Source organism: Drosophila innubila (genome assembly GCF_004354385.1).
Source record: "Drosophila innubila isolate TH190305 chromosome 3L unlocalized genomic scaffold, UK_Dinn_1.0 0_D_3L, whole genome shotgun sequence".
Lineage (NCBI taxonomy): Eukaryota > Metazoa > Arthropoda > Insecta > Diptera > Drosophilidae > Drosophila > Drosophila innubila.
In genome coordinates, this window is record NW_022995376.1 from 8,095,254 (window position 1) to 8,116,828 (window position 21,575).

The following is a 21,575-nucleotide window of genomic DNA, read 5'->3' on the forward strand; positions in this document are numbered from 1 at the left end:
ACAAAAAGTTGCTGATGCAACTCATAATAAAGTAATCCCACTTAACCGCGTCCTTGGCTGGAATTAATTTATATTTATTTATTTAACATGTCCAAATTGAAATTCTGAATCAAATCAAAATCTGAACTAAACGTTGACAGCTGCATAAAATCAACTAAAAACAAATTAGCTTGAGAATCAAATACGAAAATTCATGAATTAAAATGTATATGAAATGTGAATGCATTATTCATTCGAAATCTCTTTTGAGTGTATTTGCTTCATTTTCAATTAAAACGTTAATATATCTCGAACGGACAGCTGGAAGCGTCTAAAATGACACTCACGTGACAATGCACTCTATTTATAAGAAACAGAACTTATCATTTCAAATTTGGAATTTATTTCATAATTCGCAATTAAAATACCTTAAGAGGTTGTTGGCCTAATCGGATTTAGCTGTTTAATTAAGCGTTATTTATAAACAAAGCCAAATATAAATAGAGACATTAAAGCCCCTTTAGTTAACTAATTATCATATTAAATATTTTGCTAAGATACAACTTAATTTCTTTCCAGTTATTTGAACTCTGAAATAAATCAGTAATGTTATTACAACTCACATTTTAATTATATAGTATTTTTGTGGCGGATTCATGTAAGCAACGACATTTTATCTACATCGACATGCAAATAAAATTCCGAACACACAACCAAATACAACAAATATAAAACAAGATTTACTTAAGTTTTTTTCCTCTTTTTTTTTTTTTTGTTTTTCGCACAATCGCATATCTTTACATTTGCCATACAATACATTTCAAATCATGTGTATGTGTATGTGGCTGTGTGTGTGTGTGTATCTTAGTGTGTGTTACGGGTGAGTGTAGCGTTGATTATAATTAAAACATTGAGCTTGAGCTTGGCTTCGGCTCAAATGTCTGTATTATGGATGTTTGATGAGATGAAATTTGGTTTCTTTAGGAAGCTAATAGAATTTATGTTTACAATTTATTATATTTGTTTTTTGTTTGTTTTTCCTTTCATTTTATTTAGTGTTAATTTTATAATTGTTGTTGTATGTTTAATTGTAATTCAAGCATCTGTTTATAATCATCTATGAACTCTTTTTGTTTGTTTTTTTTTTTTTACATTTTTTAAATTTAATTCTTTTGCTTTGTTTTTTTACTATGCTAAAACTAAACCTAACATATTTGCCAAGTCCAGCATTGAATACACTGCCAAAAACAATTGCAAGTCCTGATGCCTGGCCAAAAGTGGATCTTTGGCTGCAATTGTAAAGTGGTTCATCGATCTTCGATTACGATTTGTTGTCAACTGGAGTGTTAATATATATACTAAATGTATGTGTGTGTGTGTGTGTGTTTGTGGGTGTGTGTATATAAAATGCGGATGTGTGTGTCTGTCTGTCTGTGTGTGTGTGTGTGTTGTGCAGAGAGTTTTTCAGAGCTTTGAAGCAGCTACTGTTTGGTCTAAATCTGTTAAAACCTTGAAAGAAATACAATTAATAAATGTTGCTTCAGTTGAGGATTTGCATTTAGAGACTCACCAGTCCTCATCGTATGCCAGTATGGTGTAGTGTTCACGGCCACGCCCCTGGAGCCAATCCTAGTTTGCTTTCGTCTCGGCGAATTCTTCGAGCGCAAAGAATCCGGCAGTGCCACCACTGCTACTGCTGGCCGTACTTGTGGTAACCGCTGTGGCCGCTGCGGTTGTAACTGTGGCAGCTTCACTCGTTTGTGCCTCCTCGGCAGCTTCTTCGGCAGCTTGCGCTGCTGCCTCCTTCTCCTCGGCATTGGCTTGTGCCGCTTCCAGCACTTGTTGCTGCACCTGCACAATCGGCTGGCCATCTTCCGTGTAGGATACTGACACTGGTATGCGTGTTCCGTCCTCGCTAATGACATGCGGTCCCTCTTCGCCGTCCTGGCCCTGTTGGATGATGATCTGACCCTCGGAATTGAGCAGCGAGGCATCGATCAGCTGCTGTTCATTGTTATCGCCATGGACGAGCACCATCTGGCCACTGCCATCGGTCATCATTTGGAGTGTCTCGCCCTCAAGTCCCTCACCCGACTGCAGCACACCGACACTCTGCAGCAGCTGCTGGATTTGCTCTGGATCCTGCACAATGATCTGATTGCCATCGGCATCGGTCAAGATGTGATTATCGAGCTGCAACAGATGTCCGTTCTCATTGACAATAAACTTGATTTGCCCGCCATCAACTTGAGCCTGCATGGCCTCGTCCAGCTCCATGGCCACTTGTTGTTCACCGCCAGCTGCTTCGGATGCTTCTCCCTCTCCGGCGGCTGCTGCTGCGGCTTCGGCTTCAGCAGCTTCCTCAGCTGCAGCGGATTCAGCTGCTTGCTCAGCTGTTGTCTCTTCGGTCTCGTTTTTCACCTCCTCAGCTTCGGTTTCGGCAGCTTCTTCGGCCGCCTTCTTGGCCTTCTGCTTGGCCGCTGCTTGCTCTGTCTTGGAGTTGGCCTTATCGCCTGTCTTGCTGCTGGCTGCATTGCCATCAGTAGTGTCTGCTGCATTGGCGGCAGCTGCCTCATTGTCATCATCCAAACTGGGCATGGACACAGGCGCCGCATTCGACTTGCTGTTTCTGGCTTCTCCTGATTTGTTGTCATTGCTGCCTTGGGATTGCGATTCCTCCTCCTCGGCCTGGTCCAATACTGGCATGTCAATGCTAACCGATACGGGTGCTTGGGAATTCGGTGAATTCTTGTCGACCTGGTCGCCAGTGGCATCAACTTGTGGTATGGTGATGTTGAAGGTGATGCCGCCACTGCCCTCCTGTGTGATGACCATTTCATTCTTCTTCTCGCCGCTGTCGTTCTTCTCCGAATGCAATTTCTCGAAGAGACTCTCAATGTCCGCCTCGGCGTTCTGCTCGTTGGACTCTTCCTTCATGGCCACACCAGAATCGCCAGGCTCGTCGCTGAGCAGCGCTGTGGCTGCAGAATTGAGTGCTGTGGTTCCACCACTTCCTCCAGCTGCTCCAGCGCTCTTCTTGTCGCGCCTGTGCGTCTCCATGTGGTGATTGTAGTACGTCTCCTGTATGAAAGTCAGCGAGCAGATGCTGCACGAGAAGAAGCGTATGTTATTCTCGGCCTCAGCAGCAGAGGTCACCACAGTGCTACCCGTCTGGGCCGGCACACTGTCACTGAGTGCCTCGTCAATGGTCTCCTGCAGCAGCTTCTGTGTGTTCATGTTCTGACCGCCACCGCCGCCAGTTGTCAGCTTCTCGGTTTGATGCAGCTCGGCGTGCTTCACAAGCAGTTCACGTTTGGGGAAACTCATGGCGCACTGGCCGCACTTGAAGTAGTTGTTCTGATGCTGCTTGGCGTGCACAGTGGCCGCCTCGCGTGTCTCAAAGCGCTGCGAGCAGAGGCGACACTTGAATGGCTTCGGCTTGTTGGTGACATGCTTGCGCATGTGCTCATCAAAGACTCCCTTGTCCGTCGACTTGAATTGACAGTGATTGCATGTATACAATGCCGAGCCAGTGACGCTAATGGACTCGGTGACACCACCGCCAGCGGAGGCGGCGGCGGCAGCAGCTTGTGCTGCGGCTGTAGCCGGTGCAGCGGCAGCGGGAATTGTTGTGGTGCTGGTGACCAGCACATTTGTAGCATGATTCGTTTCCATGTGCTTGCGCAAGCTGTTCTCGTTCACAAAATTGATGTGGCACATGGCGCAGGTGTTGTCCATGGCGGTATTGTGGTCCCTGACCATATGATTCTTCATGGCGCCAAAGTGCGGGAAGATCTTGCGACAGGTCTTGCACTGGAACGTCTGCTGTTTGCATGTCTCATAATGTGTGTTGAACAAACGCATGTCGGAGGTCTTGTAATCGCACGAGGTGCACTTGTAGATCTTGGTTGCCTTGCGCTGCACCTGTGTCTGTGTGCCGGCGACAGCTGCTCCTTGTGGCGAGGCTACCTTCAATTGTTGCGAGACTAGACGGAGGAGGAATGGTTAGTATGAGATTGATACTGTTACTGATAGTTAAGGAGCTTACCTGTCGTTGACTGCTGCACCAGCTTACGTTGCCGCACATCTCCGCCAGCTGTCTCCTCCAGCGATCGATTTGCCGCATTGCTGGCCATCTTTTGCATTTTAAGCGGCGGACTGGCGGCATCTGCATGACTGCCACCGCTGTCCTCATTGATGCCATACTTTTTGTTCAGTAAATTGAGCAAATTGGACTTGACACGCTCCACATCGTTCTCCAGTCGATCGTAGTAGTTGACCAGATTGGTGCAACGCGAACACACAAAGTCCTCCTTGCAGACAATCACAAGGAATGCCTCGCCCACCAGCTGTGCCAGCTTGTTGGGGAATTTGGTGGATGTGTGCGTGGTGCACATTTCCGTCAAAGATGTCTGCGTCTGATTTGCCAGCAGCAACTCATCGCAAATGTAACAGCGTACTCCGTTATCCGTATCCATAGTGTTCTGCTGCTGCTGCTGCGACGATGCACTCACGTTCTGACTGCCGCCACCGGGTGTTCCAAGTCGAGTCGTTTTCAATATGCGCGGCTGGCCGGGACCGGTGACGGTAACAGCGCCGCTGCTGAGCAAATTATTGAATTTGCGGTAGGTGCTCGGATTTAGTTGACTGTTCATTCTACTGTCTGTCTCTCTATGCTCGTGTGTGTGTGTTTGTGCAGATCTCGTTAGCTATTATTCTTCTCTAGTATATAATTTTTTACTTTTCTTTTGCAAAAATCATAAAAACCAACATTTACTAGCACATTGAATGTTACACAAATTTCAATTTGATATTATTTGGCAGCAATAGTATATATTGTTGTTCTTTTTTCTTTTTCTTTCCAATTATTCGGCAAGCAACAACAATTTGTTGGCTTTTAATTCACGTTTGTATGCCGCGGCGTCACTTCGACTGTACTAAAGTCTATCGAGTGCTGTCTTTTTTAGGGTTAAATGCGTATGTGCTCCACAAATGCTGTGCTGTTGTCTTACTCTGACATACGCATGCGGGTTGATATTTGCTTATGCGTTATCTAGCTGTCTCGCTTTCACGCTGCGGAAATGGCGGCCTTTTAGGTAGGCATACACGTTCAGTCAACCAATTAAATCAACTGTTGGACATCATGCACCTTTTGAATCAATGTTTTTTATGCCAGGCGTGCTTTTTATAAATCAATACCACATTTAGTTAATGCCAAAAATAATTTTTTTGTAAACACAATATGTTTTTAATTCATAAACTGTTGTTTATTTGATTTGTTTGTCATTCGTCGTTTTTGTGGTACGACTTGTATTTGGTACAGCTGTCCAAATAAGTACAGCCAACTGTCGCTAGGTGGCGCTTGCTGGGCGCAAATTTCAAAACTCGAATTGTAACTACAAACTGTCAAAATACCAAAGTTATGATCCAAACACAATAATTTCAGGATAGATAAGAAGTTACACAATAATATACATCACTAATGTGGCTAAAATGATGATAAGATTCCCCTTTCATTTAACTCTTTGATTTTGCACGTCCAAGCGACAATGGAAAACCCATGATGAGGGCAAAGGGGAAATCGGGTTGGCAATATTGAGGCTCGCTTATCAGCTACTGCCGTTCGCCGATAATATAATAGTACTCGTATTTACCAACGTTAGTTGATATTTGGTAACGGCACTCACTGCCCAAAAGACGCATTTCGGTTGCCGTTTTTCAGTTGGCAAACGATACGAAAAGCGAACGCATATCAGCGTAAAACTCGAAAATATTTGTACATTGAAAATAAGAGTTTGCTCTCTCCATAATTTTATTGGCCATTTCACGAATTCTTAGAGTGGCTGTAGTTGTTGTTGTTGTTACTATTGTTATTGTGATTATTGCACTGTGTCGTATTCAAAGTGTGCCATTATCGCGCGGTTATCGAAAAATAAACCAAGTTACAAAAGCAAATTGGAAATTGAAAAATAAAAAAATCGGAGAGACAACAACAACAAAAAAAACAAATAGCTAGAATTAATTGGCGCATGTTAGGGGCGACAACGATTTTCATTCTCCGTGTCCGGTTAGTCGTTAAACGCCCGTCGCGCATTCAAAACGTAACCGCCGCCCACTCGACCAGAAAACTGCGAGGAGTACCAACAGGGGGCGTGGTGTGAGAACATTTGTGGCCCATAACAGTGATCGCACAATCAGCTAACAAAAATGTACCGACAACCGTCGACGGGCATTAAGAACTTTGACTCGCTGAAATCATGGTCCGTCTGGGCAGGTGTACTCGGAGTGGTGAGTAATGCCCTGAAAATGGTAGTAGAAAAGGGAGTAGGAGTTGCGAGTTGGAAGTTGATAGTATGCGAAGTGTGTGACCTCAATACCCCATTGATAAGAGCGCTTCTCTGGGCCATCTGTTGATTTTGTAGATACAGATACAAATATGAAATACGATACAGAAATAAGATACAGATGCAAATTGTGGCACTTTTTGAAATTGAAGAGTTATCAGCTGGGGACACGCTGACATGAACTGGTCAGCTGCACTTAATCAATCACTCAATCACAGCTCTTATCAAGGCCAAAAACGAGTTGATTCACCTGCCGTTGTCATTAAACAAACAGATACGAAAAATGGCCCATTGTCATTTGTCAACAAACTAACAATAATTACACTCATTTCCTTTCTCTTTCTCCGCCTCTCACTCTCTCTGCTCTTTGCAGGTGCAAGCTGTCATCTGGATAGGTCTGACGATAACCGCAATTGTTGCATACACATGTCATATATATATTACCAATGACATGACTTATGGCACATTTGTGAAGACCATTTTCTTTGACGTCTATTTCCATGGCAACTGCAAGATGCCTCTTGATGCTTATCAAAACTATAATTCCGATATTCTTAGGACCGTGCAGACTGTCTTTGATCCCACTCAGCTCTTGATCTGGGATTGCGTATATCTGGGCGTTTCAGTTTGCTGGCTTGCAGTTTCCATCGTCCTATTGGCTTGTAAGTATCTTTTTAAATTTCATAAAATTTAAAGGTTTTGAATATCTCCATTATATTGAAAAAGAAATATAATATATTTTGGGAAAACTTACATCTTAAGTTTTTTAAAGAATTCTTGACAATATAGGAAAGCTTTAAAAGGGAATTTAATACAATAAATATATTATGAAATTTCTTTAAAATCATACTTAAAATACTTATACAGGATTTACTTAATGTTTTTCGGTTCTTTTTATGCACTTGGGCCTTCCCAAATATTTATGTCGCCATTCAGTGGGATTAATACAAAGTCGAGTTTGATTTATTGTTAAAAGTCGGAAATAAGGTCACGGTTTGTTTTTATGATTCATTTAAATGAATCAGGTATAAGTAGAACCTTTTAAAATTATTCCTTTTTATCAAATGGTATTTCAATAGCATATATTATTATCTAGCGGAAGGCTGCAGATAAAATCGAAAGCCCCGTATTTTAAGTGCTATCAAAAAAGTAAAAAATATTAAAAATGGCATATCAACAAACAAAATTTCAACGATTAGTTTGTTTGCTTTTTTATGGTATTTTACTGTTGTATAATAAACGATGATTTCCCATTCCCATTGCAAATATAACAAAAGTATTTTTCAAGAGTTGCTTTATAGATACACTTGAAGTTCAAAGTATTGTAGGGTATTTATATCAGCGATCCATCAGTGCATCAATGCTGTCATGTCATATTGATAGATGTGGACTTTTGACCATTTGATTTGGACTTTTCTTAACCTATTTATTGCAGGTGTGCGTAAGGACTGTGTGAAGCTGACCCTTGGAGCTATCTACAGTTGGGCCTTTTTCGTGGCCGCGATTTGTGCCATGGATGTTGCCTCGGGCGTCATCTTTGGCGTTGACTTTAGCCGCTTCCATGCCAAGGCATCGACATATAATGCCAACACCATAAATGCTGGACCTGTGGATCCAAATGCTGCTCAGCTTATTGCTGGTGGCGTCGCTGCCATGGCCATGATGATTATCTCCTTTAAGGGATTCGTCATGTGGCTTATTAACTTTAAACTGCTGATCTATTTGCTCGTGCGCGCGGTACGAATTTCCACAGATAACGACAGTTCGGTGAGTAAGAGACTAAAACGGGGTGACATCATTTCTATCATTGCTATCTTCCCTTGTAATTACTAGAGGGTATTATAAATATTTATGTACTTGTCACCTCCCACCAGCGTCACTAAGCACCACCCTCTAACTAAGATCAATGAGTTGTTTCCGAAAATATTTAGACAACAAATTCCAAATTCGTAATTAAATTGCCGCCAAGACTCTGATTCTGATTCAGACTACGACATGCCTAAAGTTAGCTCTATGGGGTAGCTGATAAGCCAGAAGCGTCCAGTCGATAAATTGGCTTACGTTGCCTCATGATAAGTGATTGGAATTTTTGCTGGCGTTGTTTAAATAAATTCAAAATATTTGCGAGTACAGCACTACAAGTATACCCTGTAATTGTTTTGCTGTTATAGCTGTCACTTAAAAATGTACTTTAGTGAAATTCAATTTTTTTTTTGTTCCGCAGGATACGCTGTTCATGCCCCGTAAGAATTCCAATGAAATTTTGACCACCAGACCACCGATTCGCGCCTACGAAGAAGAAAGGTAAGTACAGTTGAGCTTAAAATTTATTAAATTTAACTAATTATTTCAATCTTTTACAGAGTGGAGGTGCAAGCGTATAATAATGAAGCCTTTTTGCCGGAAACCCGCTCTACGGCGGAAACAATCGAGGTGAACGAGGAGGCGATTGTTCGAGCGGCGCATATGTCACGGGATGCTAACCTTATGGATCGTCGCTTCCGCAGTATCGATGCCTTCCAGCAGTATCCGGCACCAAGCTCGCAGGCAAACCGTCCCATTCGTCAATCGTCGCAGGCTCCAGTGCAGGAGACCGTTGTTGTGGCCACGTCGGGCTTCCCGATGCCGGACTATTCGCCAGGACTGAGCCCCAGTTCTAATGGCATTTTACGCCATCCCCAGCAGTACTAACTTAATGTGGCGCCAAAACATTCATACAAATTAATCCATATAATTCTCAAATAATTCCTGACCCGAGTAAAGCCAGCAAACAAGCAAAGCAGCTGTAATTAAGTTAACATTTTGTCGGCAATTGTAGTTTCTATCAGAGCGTATTAATTTTATTTATTTACGTGTTATTAAACAGTATATGTACATTTATGCAAGCAATTGCAACTGTGAATAAATAATACATATTTATAGTTCCTTTGCACCCCCAGTATAAATTAATTGCTTATTTCTTATTTAATCTTCAACTGATAACGCTTAACAGCTCTGTTGCCTGAATCATGCCCCCAGCAACGATTTTATTGCTGTCATTGGTGTCATTGACAAATTATTATGCGACGTCATATTTGATAACTGTGTCGCAATTTGTGTTTTTCATTTCAAATTTTCCCATGTGGCGGCTAATATTGTTAAAACGTTGAAATTGGCACACTAAACAGTTGTTAAATTGAATTCAAATTTCGCGCCGAAAATGTGGTGTGTGCAGAGAATTTTGCTCTGACGTAGCTCATTTTGAGTTCACGCAAAAGAAAAACATCAAAATCGACAAAACTAAAAAAAAAAATTTTAAAATTCTATTTACTTGGGTGCAACTAAATTTGCAATTTGATTAAAATGGTACAATTTGCCAGATCGGGAAATTTTAGCTGGGTGCCAGCCTTTGAACCGGGTGGCAACCTTTCACATCAGTGCTGGCAAGTTTTTAGGGGAAATATATTTAGAAATCAGCTGTGCCGTCTAAGCACTGACGGCCTAGCTGCCAGCACTTAGAATAATTTCAAATTTAAAAGAGCAAAAAACTCAAGAAGAGATTATTTATTTGATGAAAATTAAAATTTAGAAATTAGACTAAATTAAGGTTAACATTTTAATAAAGGTTTGGAGCTCGTCAGCCCTCGGGAAGAGAATTTAGAAAATTTTAATCTTAAAAAAACAATTCTAGGAAAAAATAATCAAAAAATCCGAAATTGTTTTTTAAGTACAGGAAATCAAACCAGATTGGGAAATTTTAAAGGGTGGCAGCCTTTGATCCGGGTGGCAATCTTTTCAGTGCAGGTCAAACAAAAGTTCAATAAAAACATTGATAATATTGATAAGCCGGTCGTATTTGACAACAGATTTCGATTTTAGACACTAAAGCCGTGTGTAAAACGTCGTATGCTTGCTCTTATTTGGCTCATTTCAATTTGAGACGTGCTCGTGGACATAACGTCGGTGTAGAAATTCTTCGACTGAGAATATTTACAGGAAAACACATATTTGCAACGGAAAATGGTTTTCATAACAAAATTCGCACGTGTCGGTGTGCAGGCGGCTCGTCAGCTGCGTGCCAAGCCCGTTGCAGTGTCACAGTGGCGTAATTTTCACGTGAGCTGCATGCTCGACAAAGGTAAGTGAGACATTTATGCAACCACTGGCGAAAATACAGTTACAAGGCCACTGGGGCAACAGGTTCCACTAATATTTTGGACTCTATTGCAGAAAGACGTTACACAGACAAGCACGAGTGGGTTGAACTGTTGGATGCCAATAAGGCCATCGTGGGAATCTCCAGCTATGCACAGGAAGCACTGGGAGACGTTGTTTTCGCTCAGCTGCCCGAACCAGGAACTGAACTCAAGCAGGATGACGAATGTGGTGCTCTGGAGAGCGTCAAGGCAGCCAGTGAGGTTTACTCACCGGTGAGTGGAAAGGTGACGGAAAAGAACTCACAGGTTGAAGATTCTCCAGCGTTGGTCAACACCAGTTGTTACGAGAAGGGTAAGGGTAAAATGTTGACCTGTCAATATACATTTGCTAATATCATCTCTTTCTGTTATAGGATGGCTGTTCAAGGTCGATCTCAAGAACCCTGACGAATTCAATAAACTCATGACTGAGGAGCAATACAAATCTTTCCTAAGCAGCAGCGCTGATCATTAGCGAGTTATGGAAGGTTGTCATTAGCTGCTCCTGTTGTTATCTCACGATCCACTTATCAGACTCATCCACTCACACACACGCACACGTTGTTGTCGCTTTTGGATTTCGTTACGCTTTAAGAATAAACTGAAAAGCCAAATATTACACTTAAATCACAATCGCAGCTGTCTTTGACCTACGGGTGATACTGTTTACTGCTCCCCCACGAATAGACAGATAAGACGCCGTTCTTATCAAAGAGACTCAAAGAGAGCGTTGGCCAAAGAGAGAGACTGAGCGACGCTCTTAGCATGTGAGTGTTAATTATAAAGTGAGCGCACTCATTAAACTCACTCAAAACTCACTCAATTTCGTTGTCTGTTAGATCAGCGCTATACAGCGTGTCTTCGGCTTGACTATGTAACAAAAAAATTAGTTGCTGAGTCTGCGAAATATCACCTGATTAATGTGCATTAAACGCACTGAATTATCATCGAGGCATCACGCCCTTAAGTCTGTGGAAACGTACGCCTATTAGAGTGATAAGAATTTTTGATGGGTCTGTCTGTCGGTGTCAGCCCATCATAGATGCTGATAAGCGCAAGAATTTTGAACTTGAACGCGCGAACAGCGACCCAGCGGCGCAGCGTCGAAAAAGCTCTGCAAAAAGCTCGTGGTATGCCAAAAGCTTGAGAGCGCACGAACACTTCGTTCAGTGCTCAAATAGAACTCAAATCGTGCGGTTGCAGATACCGTCCGCTGCGGAAGACTAGAACAAACCAAAACCGAAAGCGTTGTTCAACACACAAATACACATATACACAAACACAGAGTCACATACGCTCAATACCCAAACAAACTGACATAAAAAACTTGGGGAAATTGCGACTTTAGTGAACAAAGGATAATTGTTAGGAATTCAGAAGCAAAGTGAAAGAAAAAAACAAAAGAATATCAATAACCACCACAGATAGCCAGTCGTAAAATGCCAACGGAAAAATCAATATACCATCCGAATCCGGCAATTAGCCGTAACGCCTACATATCCAGCTTTGAGGAGTACACGAAATTCTACAAGGAGTCCTTGGACAATCCTGCCGAGTTTTGGTCGCGCGTAGCGAAACAATTTCATTGGGAAACGCCTGCAGATCCCTCGAAATTCTTGCAGTACAATTTTGATATCTCCAAAGGACCCATTTCGATAAAATGGATGGAAGGCGCCTCGACCAACATCTGCTACAATCTGTTGGATCGCAATGTCCGCAACGGACTGGGCGATCAGATAGCGTACTATTGGTAAGTGCACAATGCAATTTGATGTTTAGCCTGTTGGGTAGGTCGTAGGTCGCAGGAAAACAAAAGTTAAACACGCACACATGTCCAAAGGATGTTAACGTATTGATTTTATTTCTTACGTTGCGATTACGAAACGCGGTCGTGACGTTGGCGACCTGTCGCCTCCCTCCGTCTCCTTCTCTCCTGTCACTGGTCAGCTTTCAATGCGCAGGCACAAAAAGAAACAGATGTTTGCCATTAACTTGAGCATGGGGTGGCACCGTTACTTGCCTTAGGTCGCGCGCTCTGTCTCTCTCTCTCTTGTCCGCTCTCTCTCTCTCTCTCTCGTTCGCTCTCTTTCAAGGACAGAGCTTCTGCTTCGTCTTAAGAGCTTGCATATCAAATACAAAAGCTGACAGCTGACTTTGAATTAATTGTGTTTACGGTTTCAGCAGCACTGAATGTTGTGGGAGGTCAATGTCAGTAGGCCCTGACCAGGTCAAAGTAGCTATTTAATGTATATATGTATGTTTAAATGTGGTATATATGTGCAACAGTATGTATGTATGTATGTGTAGTGCGCTCAAAGTTCTTTGAGTGCACATTCATATTGCATCTGTAATTTGGTTATTTGTTTACATTTTAACGATGCTCCCGCTCTAAGGTGTGCTATTAAAAAACAGTATATATTTATACAGTTGGTCAAGTAATTGTTTTTAAGTAATATAAACAAAAGTATTTGTCATTATTTTTTTTAAATACAATAAAACAAAAAATAAGTTGAAATATTTTCTTTTTTTTAGAATAAAGTAAGTGAATTTTTTATCTTGTTAAAACTCTAACTTGACTAGCTGTATATATAATAAAAAGTTTGCCCAGATTGTGTTCCGCAATCAGAATTTATGAATTTTTGTTGTTTTTATATTACATGTTTACGCTTTCATTAGACAGGTGCTTCATTGAAGTGCACTTCAGAATTATTGTTGTTAAATGCGCCTTAAAAATTATTTAAAATATGTATTAAATATTTATAGTTTAACGAACGTTTGTCTTCTCTTATATATATTTTTTTGTTGACCTGCAAAGTTCAAATCGCTGTCAATTTCCGTTCGTCCGTCCGTCTGTTTGTCCGTTCGTCACACAAAAAAGTTAAACAAATGTCAAATATGGTAATCTATGGGGGTTATCAGTGCAGTTCAACAATAGACGCGTGCGAAAAAGACATGGAAATAATGGAAACAGAATGGGAGATTGGAAATAGAATAGAACAGCAATAGAAAAGTCAGGTATGTTAAATGAAAGGCATATTACAAGGTCAAGCTCAAGCACTCAAGTCTGAAATTCTTGATACTGTCAATGCTAACAGCTGTTAAAAATATTTTGCTCAAATCCCAAACGCAATACGACCCAAACATATAGATAAGATAAACCGCAGAGCCCAGCAATTTGCACATAATGGGGACTAATTAACACCACAGATAATACACCATTCCCAACAATAAAGTGGAGCAAAGCAAAACAAAGCAAAGCAACTCAAAAAGTCCAAAATCTTTATTTCATTCTTTTACTGGACAATAAAAACCAATGTCTTAATATGTATACAGTTAGACAAGTAAATTTTTTAACAAAGTATAGTTTCTTTGTTAAAAAATTTACTATATTTTTATTTAGACTCTCTATATTTTATTTTTTTAAAAGTAGTTAAGTCCAATGAATGACATTTTTAGTTTATTTAATTAAAAAATTTTTTTTTTTAATTGTTTAAAGTATTACTTGACTAACTGTACAATCGGACACCTGTACACTTCTTTATACAAAATGCTTACACTCGTGCAGCACAAATCGATTATGTAAGCAGACAGACGTATTAAACCCAGCACACAAATTATTTATTCAAATTAATTTCGATTTGTGCAAACTCACCAAATAACGTTAAATATTTCGCGCTTTAATGTGTGTCAGCGGGGTAAATAACATAAAGTGCACAAAGCACAATGCGAGCTTCAAGTGGATAACATTGTTGTATGACAAGCTTTTCAATCAAGAGACCAACTCAGCTTCCGCAGTTGCTGCCAAACTACTTGGCTTACAGTTTTGGCTGTATTGCATGGCCAGCAAAATCACGCGATCATATCGTCTGATTACTCACAACCAATTAGAGAGCATTTTCAGTCACTCACGCAGACATGCGACCCAACCGGCTAAAAACTGTGTGTGCATGTGTTTGTCTGTGTGCGTGTAAAAGAAACGAAAAATAATGTTAATGCTGACACACCTTTAGTTCGGGAGCATGGCAAAGAACAACAACCCTAACTGGGCAATCTTCATAAATATGTTTATTTGCTTTGTCTTTCTACGACATTGCCTGATTTTGTTATCATTTCTGCAACTCTGTGCGGAACTAAACGCTTTTGTAATTGTAGACTGGGCTATAATAGCACTGACCTCACTGTAGCATTATCATTTAACTTTATCTTTAACTTATATTTTTGTCTTCTATGATTTAAAAAGAAACGCTTTACACGAAATGCAAATTTGTGAAATATTTGGCCAAATGTTGTGTATAAATTAGGGTCTGCTGTTTGTCTAGCCAAACATCATACGATGTTGCTCTCAAACTGTGGATTCAGCGCCAGACACAACGGCGCTTTCTAAAAGCGTTGGTCCAAAATTAACTTGAAATTCTAAGAGATAAAAAATGTAATTTGATCCGAAATGTGCCTCAAGTAGGCTTAAAAACTATTCCAATTTTTTTAATTGATTTATTGAAGAAAGCAGGATAAATACATTTTATGTTCTATACACCTTAAGGAGCTACATTTGAAAATTTTTTTATTATATTATCGACAGAATATATGTATATTGAGTTTCTTAAGTTTGCATTTTGTAATAATGAGGCTAACTGGAAAAGAAATCATTTTTTAAATTAATTAGGTTTAAAGTTATAGGTTTTATAGCTAGTTTCTCGCTACTAAATAGCTAAAGTTAAAACACTGCCTATAAAAACCAACAACAAATGAAAACATTCGATGCGATTTATTATTAATTTTGTTGTTGTCGGCATTTGAACACGCGAATCAACAGCTGCTTGTGTTTAGATAAGTTTTAATGTTGTTGTTGTTTTTCTTGGCTGTTGCTGGTTGCTCTGCCTCACATGATGTCTTAAATAGAAGTCGAAGCTAATTTTGAGATATTTTTGATTGTTGATTATTGATAAGCGCGGCCACGCGTCTGTCTGCTGCCATCGGCGATGAAGATCATGAGGTGTTCACATTTATTAGTTTCCAGGCAGCATGGAAAATTTCATGTCTAGTATTCTTTTTTTCTGAAATAAAGATTAGATGATCGACAAGTGCTTGAACCAAATTTAAAAACACTTCACCGGCGTCTACATGGGAATTTTGTCGCGCCATCGAGAAATCCGCCGGCTAAAGCTCATAGTTAGTCATTTGTTGTGAATGCCCGCAACAGTTTGATAAGCATAAATCGGTAATAGTAATAACGACCAGTCATTCTCTAACTGTACGCACGAGAGAGAGGCAGAGAATAAAAGAGAGTAATGTCTGACCACTCTTTGTTGTTATTGCCTTGGCCTTGAATAGTGCGAGTGTGGGATTAACAGCGCTGTTAGTTTTAACAGTGACTGTTACTGTGCAGTATATTATTGCTCTTATTGAATTACCTTAATTTCATCAATTTATTTATAACATCTTACTAATTAATAATACATGAATTTCGTGAAAGGTGACTAGCATTTCGTTTGAAAACAACAACGCACATTTGGGACACTAATCACAATATAAAGAGCCGAAAAATAATGTACTTCGTACTCGCCACGTCGCGATGGTAAAATGAGTCCAAAAATAACTGAAAATACGTCACGCTTTTGAACTGTTTTTTTTATTATACACTTCCTAATTTTCATTGTGGCCCCTGGAATAAACCAGAGTGCTTATGGCTGGCTAAATCTTATCGGCTTATATGACAAACCCAACTAGCCATTCATATTAATATTTTGCCAATGATTTATAGCTATTTTTATTGTATTTGACTCATTTGTAGTGCGTTTCGAAAGTATTGCTTGGGTTTTTATAGCACGTCTAGTCATCTAGTGACCTAGACCAAGAACTGTTGGTAGCTTTCTCTACTGGGGATTGTCCTTCAATAATTCATCGATATCCGTTCTACGTGTAGTCACGATTTCCATTCGATATTTTACATATTGTACGGGCAGTTTATGTATTTCAATTATACAAAAGCACTGACTGTGAGTTACAGTTATCGTTAGAATTAAACGAACCAACAAATTAGTTAATTAGACTGGGACTTTTACTCGAAAATTGTTCAGTACTTAAACAATAATTATAATTGTACGCCTTTTTTAATGCACACAGATTGTTTATTGTGATAACAATGTTTATTTTGTGATTATCTATAGATTAAGTGTAATCTTGTTATCAATATTATTAAATACAATTTGGGAAACAATTAATTAAATGTATTTGATTAAGGCCTTTTTTGGTTGCCAAGTTGAGAATAAAAAAGTAAGAACAATTTGCAAATGCTAAGACTCAGGGCCATGTGGCAAGTCAGCATATCTAATTATCAAATTATGTTGCAAATTCAAATTAAGTCGCTGGCGAAAATTAGGAAGTCTCGAATTGACCGTAAGTGATCCAATTGAGGCGGAAAATGGGCGTCTGTCCACATAGATGTAATTTATATATTTGTATGTTTTATATTGGGCACATTGCCAGCGGATTCATAATGGATTTTAATATATTTCCTTATTTATTGTGTTTTTCAGGGAGGGCAACCACCCCGATGATTATTCGCGTGGTCTCACCTACCGGAAACTGTTGGAGGAAGTCTGTCGCTTTGCCAACGTGCTGAAGGATCATGGCATAAAGAAGGGCGATCGTGTCTCCATTTATATGCCCATGATCCTGGAGCTGCCCATTGCCATGTTGGCCTGTGCCCGCATTGGAGCAGTGCACTCCATTGTATTCGCTGGATTCTCGCCCGATTCGTTGGCTGAACGCATGTTCGATTGCAAGGCCAAGATGTTAATTACAGCCGACGGAGCTTGGCGTGGCGAGAAGCCGCTTTACTTGAAGGCCCTGTGCGATACGGCCCTGGAGAAGGTCGAGGAGATGGGTCATTCGGTGGAGAAGTGCATTGTGGTGTCGCATTTGAAGCGAGTAACACCCTGCCAGGAGAATCATGTGGAGCAGGACATACCCTGGACCGACGATCGCGATTACTGGTGGCACGAGGAGATGGAGGACAAGGAGCCTGCCTGCTATCCCGAATGGATGGACGCCGAGGATCCATTGTTTATGCTCTACACGAGTGGATCCACTGGAAAACCAAAGGGTGTGCTCCACACCACAGCTGGTTACCTGCTCTATGCAGCAACCACATTTAAGATTGTATTTGATTACAAGCCCGGTGACATTTACTGGTGCACCGCTGATGTGGGCTGGATTACTGGACACACCTATGTGGTATACGGACCACTGGCCAATGGCGCCACTTCAGTTATTGTAAGTAATTCAAACACTTGTAACCATGTAATCGTTTAACCATTTAACCATGTGCCATGTCTAATTGCATTCATTGTGCTTGCAGTTCGAGGGAACCCCCTTCTTTCCCGGCAACGATCGCTACTGGAGCGTCATTGACAAGTACAAGGTCACACAGTTCTACACAGCGCCTACGGCTATAAGGGCACTCATGAAGTTTGGCGAGGCTCCAGTGCTCAAGCACAATCTCAGCGGTCTCAAGTAGGTTCAGCTGACGAGGGTTGGCTAATTAGTTATTGGCTAAGCAGTTGTCGATTAAAAGTGAAAACTTAATATTTACAATTTTCAAAATTCTAAAGGGGAAAGCATTGAAAGTCAAAATCCAGATGTAGTAGAAAAACATTTTTGAAACGAATCTAATTTGGTTTGAATGCAGAATGAATTTAGAGGCGAAACCATGATCAAAATGGCATTCTGCTTGAAAATCGATACAGTTTTGACAAAGTTATGGAAGATTGAAGTTGGGCAGACTTTGGATCTAACAACTTTACAAGTCAAAATTTTTGTCAGATTTCACATGATTTTTTACAGAAAAATGAAACGTCTCAAAATCAAGTTTAAAGTGTTGTTTTATACTAATAACGATATAAGGAGTTGATTAAAAGTGAAAACTTGAGTTTTAATATTTTGAATTTTCAAAATATCAAAGGGGGGACCCTTAGCATCGAGCTGATGATCTAGAGGAAAATATTTTTTTTTTACAAAATTAATTAAGTTTGAATGCAGAATGAATTAAAATGCGAAATCATGATCAAAATGGCATTCCACTTGAAAATCGGTTTAGTTTTGACAAAGTTATGGAAGTTTGAAGTTGGGCAGACTTTGGATTTAACAACTTTACAAGTCAAAATTTTTGTCAGATTTCACATGATTTTTTACAAAAAAATGAAACGTCTCAGAATCAAGTTAAAAGTGTTGTTTTATACTAATAACGATATAAGGAGTTGATTAAAAGTGAAAACTTGAGTTTTAAAATTTTGAATTTTCAAAATATCAAAGGGGGGACCCTTAGCATCGAGCTGATGATCTAGAGGAAAATATTTTTTTTTACAAAATTAATTAAGTTTGAATGCAGAATGAATTAAAATGCGAAATCATGATCAAAATGGCATTCCACTTGAAAATCGGTTTAGTTTTGACAAAGTTATGGAAGTTTGAAGTTGGGCAGACTTTGGATTTAACAACTTTACAAGTCAAAATTTTTGTCAGATTTCACATGATTTTTTACAAAAAAATGAAACGTCTCAGAATCAAGTTTAAAGTGTTGTTTTATACTAATAACGATATAAGGAGTTGATTAAAAGTGAAAACTAGAGCTTTAAAATTTTGAATTTTCAAAATATCAAAGGGGGGACCCTTAGCATTGAAAATCGAAATCTAGATCGAGTGGAAAGTTGTTGTTAAAAAATTAGCTTTTTCTACTTTAGCCAATCTTTTATAATCCCACTTTTGAATATCAATCATTCTAATAATATAATTAAATATATTTTTAGGGTTCTGGGCAGCGTTGGTGAGCCAATCAATCCGGAGGCTTGGCTGTGGTACTATCGCTTAATTGGCAAGGAACAGTGCTCCATTGTGGACACATTCTGGCAAACGGAAACTGGTGGTCATGTCATTACGCCCCTACCCGGCGCCACGCCCATGAAACCAGGCTCTGCTGTAAGTAGCACTAAAAGCAAAAATAAAATATTATCGGTTTACTTAGATTTATGTGCTTAACTTGCAGTCGTTTCCCTTCTTTGGAGTCAAACCTTTGCTGCTGGATGAGTGCGGGATTGAGATCAAGGGCGAAGGCGAGGGATACTTGGTATTTTCGCAGCCCTGGCCTGGTATGATGCGCACCTTGTTTAACAATCATGAACGCTTCGAGGACACCTACTTCTCCAAGTTCCCCGGATTCTATTGCACTGGAGATGGTGAGTTTAACTTGAGTCATGTGAAAAACTCTTGTTGATACATGTTTCCCTTTGGTCTACAGGTGCTCGTCGTGATGCTGATGGTTATTTGTGGATCACTGGCCGTGTGGATGATATGTTGAATGTGTCGGGTCATCTAATGTCAACTGCTGAGGTAGAATCTGTGCTCACGGAGCATCCACGTGTCGCCGAATCGGCTGTTGTCTCACGTCCTCATCCAGTCAAAGGAGAGTGTCTATATTGCTTCATAACGCCCAATGAGAACGAAGCTTTCGACCAAAAACTGATCGCGGATCTTAAGAAGATGGTGCGTGAACGTATTGGACCATTTGCCATGCCAGATGTTATACAGAATGCACCCGGATTGCCGAAGACGCGATCCGGCAAGATAATGAGGCGTGTTCTGCGCAAGATCGCGGTTAACGATCGAAATGTGGGCGACACTTCAACACTGGCCGATGAACACATTGTGGAAGAATTGTTCGCTAATCGACCCGTCGAGGCCAAGTAGACAGTTACCCTTTGGATAATCTTGGATTCGCTTTTAGCTTCAAGAGTTCTCCTTCTCCCCTCTGCTGCAATCCTCTACTTAGCCATAATTATGTGCGGTACCATATTTTAGGCTGTCTATTGACCAGCGTAATCAACCGTATACAATTTACGTGTGAATCTTGTAAATCTCCTTCTCCCTTAAACATCTATATATAGCTAATATATATTTAATTCGTAACTTTGTTGGCCCCCCATCCGGGCTTACAGTCACATTCTATTTAGTTGTTAAGTGTGTAAGTAACAATTGATTTGTTTAACTTGAAAATTCACCCATTTATTTGATATACATATTTTGTCAATGTGTGTGAATGAGTTCTTGAAATGATTGGTTCTGTATCCGTATCGTATATAGTACATAGCAATGTCTCTTTATAGTGTATTCGTAGTTAACAATTTGCTGAGCACGCACATTTTTCCAGTTTTCTAGTTTTTCAAGCTCATTTGTTTCTTTGTTGTAGTCTTAGCTTAAGTTGCTAAATTCGTTGTGATACAAATTTAATTATATTGATTATGTATGTATTTTTAGTAGAATTGATATAAACAAAAAACAAAACAAAATATATACACAATTTCAGTAATATATCTTCACAAACAACCACAATACATTTCACACTTTTCTTTTTTCAATTTTTACAAAATATTTTTCTCTGTAGTGCTGTTGCTTTCTTTTTCTATAATCCGTGCATCAACTTAATTGGAACACGTAAGTCCGGATGATAATACAAATCGAATTACGATCTCTAATCAATCTAATTAAATCGATCTGAAATGGGTTTGTTTATTTATTTGTTAGATTGTAAGCTCTGAAAACGATACATATCAATGTTGCATAATGCTTGTCGACATTCCTATATACTAAATTGGTATTATACATATATAATTAATCAACTACACACTGAATAAGAGTGTTATATGGTCAAAAGACTTCCTGCAACGTAAACATATCATTGAAGTTACTGCTGCAAAACTCAAATCTTATATACATATCATTATTGTTAGGCCCGATTTCGCGATGTTCAGTGATGGAACCTGAATTGAACATTGTGTTAAACCGACCATAGTATTGTTGTTGTTATCTGTCAACGTTGGGTAAGAGATATTTAAGAAAGATTGAATGGAACGTAGTGCTTCTTAAACTTTTTGATAAGGCGCTATTAACGCCTTTGTCTGATTGTAACAAGTTGGTTAGAATCGAGAGAAATGAAACGTATATTGTTTTAGCCTGAATATAATTAGATGTACATTACACGAGATATATTTATCGAATCATATACGAGTATATATGTGTATTT

General features: G+C 39.7%; 4 protein-coding genes across 5 annotated transcripts; 3 read left to right on the forward strand and 1 right to left on the reverse strand.

Annotated features, from left to right (window-relative positions):
• Positions 1-594: 594 nt before the first annotated feature.
• On the reverse strand, positions 595-5,062 carry LOC117787211. 2 transcript variants are annotated; one of them, XM_034625675.1, is made up of 3 exons: positions 4,028-5,062; positions 1,550-3,965; positions 595-1,488 (listed from the first exon to the last, which is right to left on the reverse strand). In XM_034625675.1, the coding sequence occupies exons 1-2, from the start codon at positions 4,632-4,634 to the stop codon at positions 1,609-1,611; spliced, it is 2,964 nt and encodes a 987-aa protein (XP_034481566.1). In that variant the 5' UTR covers positions 4,635-5,062; the 3' UTR covers positions 595-1,488; positions 1,550-1,608. The 2 variants fall into 2 exon arrangements, with proteins under 2 accessions (XP_034481566.1, XP_034481567.1); XM_034625676.1 differs by having other exon boundaries at positions 595-1,478; positions 4,028-4,634.
• A 609-nt stretch (positions 5,063-5,671) lies between these two features.
• LOC117787954 lies at positions 5,672-9,209 on the forward strand. The gene is made up of 5 exons (XM_034626592.1): positions 5,672-6,267; positions 6,697-6,985; positions 7,759-8,090; positions 8,548-8,627; positions 8,687-9,209. The coding sequence occupies exons 1-5, from the start codon at positions 6,187-6,189 to the stop codon at positions 9,012-9,014; spliced, it is 1,110 nt and encodes a 369-aa protein (XP_034482483.1). The 5' UTR covers positions 5,672-6,186; the 3' UTR covers positions 9,015-9,209.
• A 962-nt stretch (positions 9,210-10,171) lies between these two features.
• LOC117789126 (glycine cleavage system H protein, mitochondrial) lies at positions 10,172-11,131 on the forward strand. Its single transcript, XM_034628174.1, has 3 exons — positions 10,172-10,440; positions 10,533-10,811; positions 10,873-11,131. The coding sequence occupies exons 1-3, from the start codon at positions 10,323-10,325 to the stop codon at positions 10,971-10,973; spliced, it is 498 nt and encodes a 165-aa protein (XP_034484065.1). The 5' UTR covers positions 10,172-10,322; the 3' UTR covers positions 10,974-11,131.
• A 505-nt stretch (positions 11,132-11,636) lies between these two features.
• On the forward strand, positions 11,637-21,574 carry LOC117789121 (acetyl-coenzyme A synthetase). The gene is made up of 6 exons (XM_034628168.1): positions 11,637-12,248; positions 17,035-17,773; positions 17,859-18,013; positions 19,306-19,474; positions 19,542-19,731; positions 19,794-21,574. The coding sequence occupies exons 1-6, from the start codon at positions 11,938-11,940 to the stop codon at positions 20,240-20,242; spliced, it is 2,013 nt and encodes a 670-aa protein (XP_034484059.1). The 5' UTR covers positions 11,637-11,937; the 3' UTR covers positions 20,243-21,574.
• The last annotated feature ends 1 nt before the right edge of the window (position 21,575 follows it).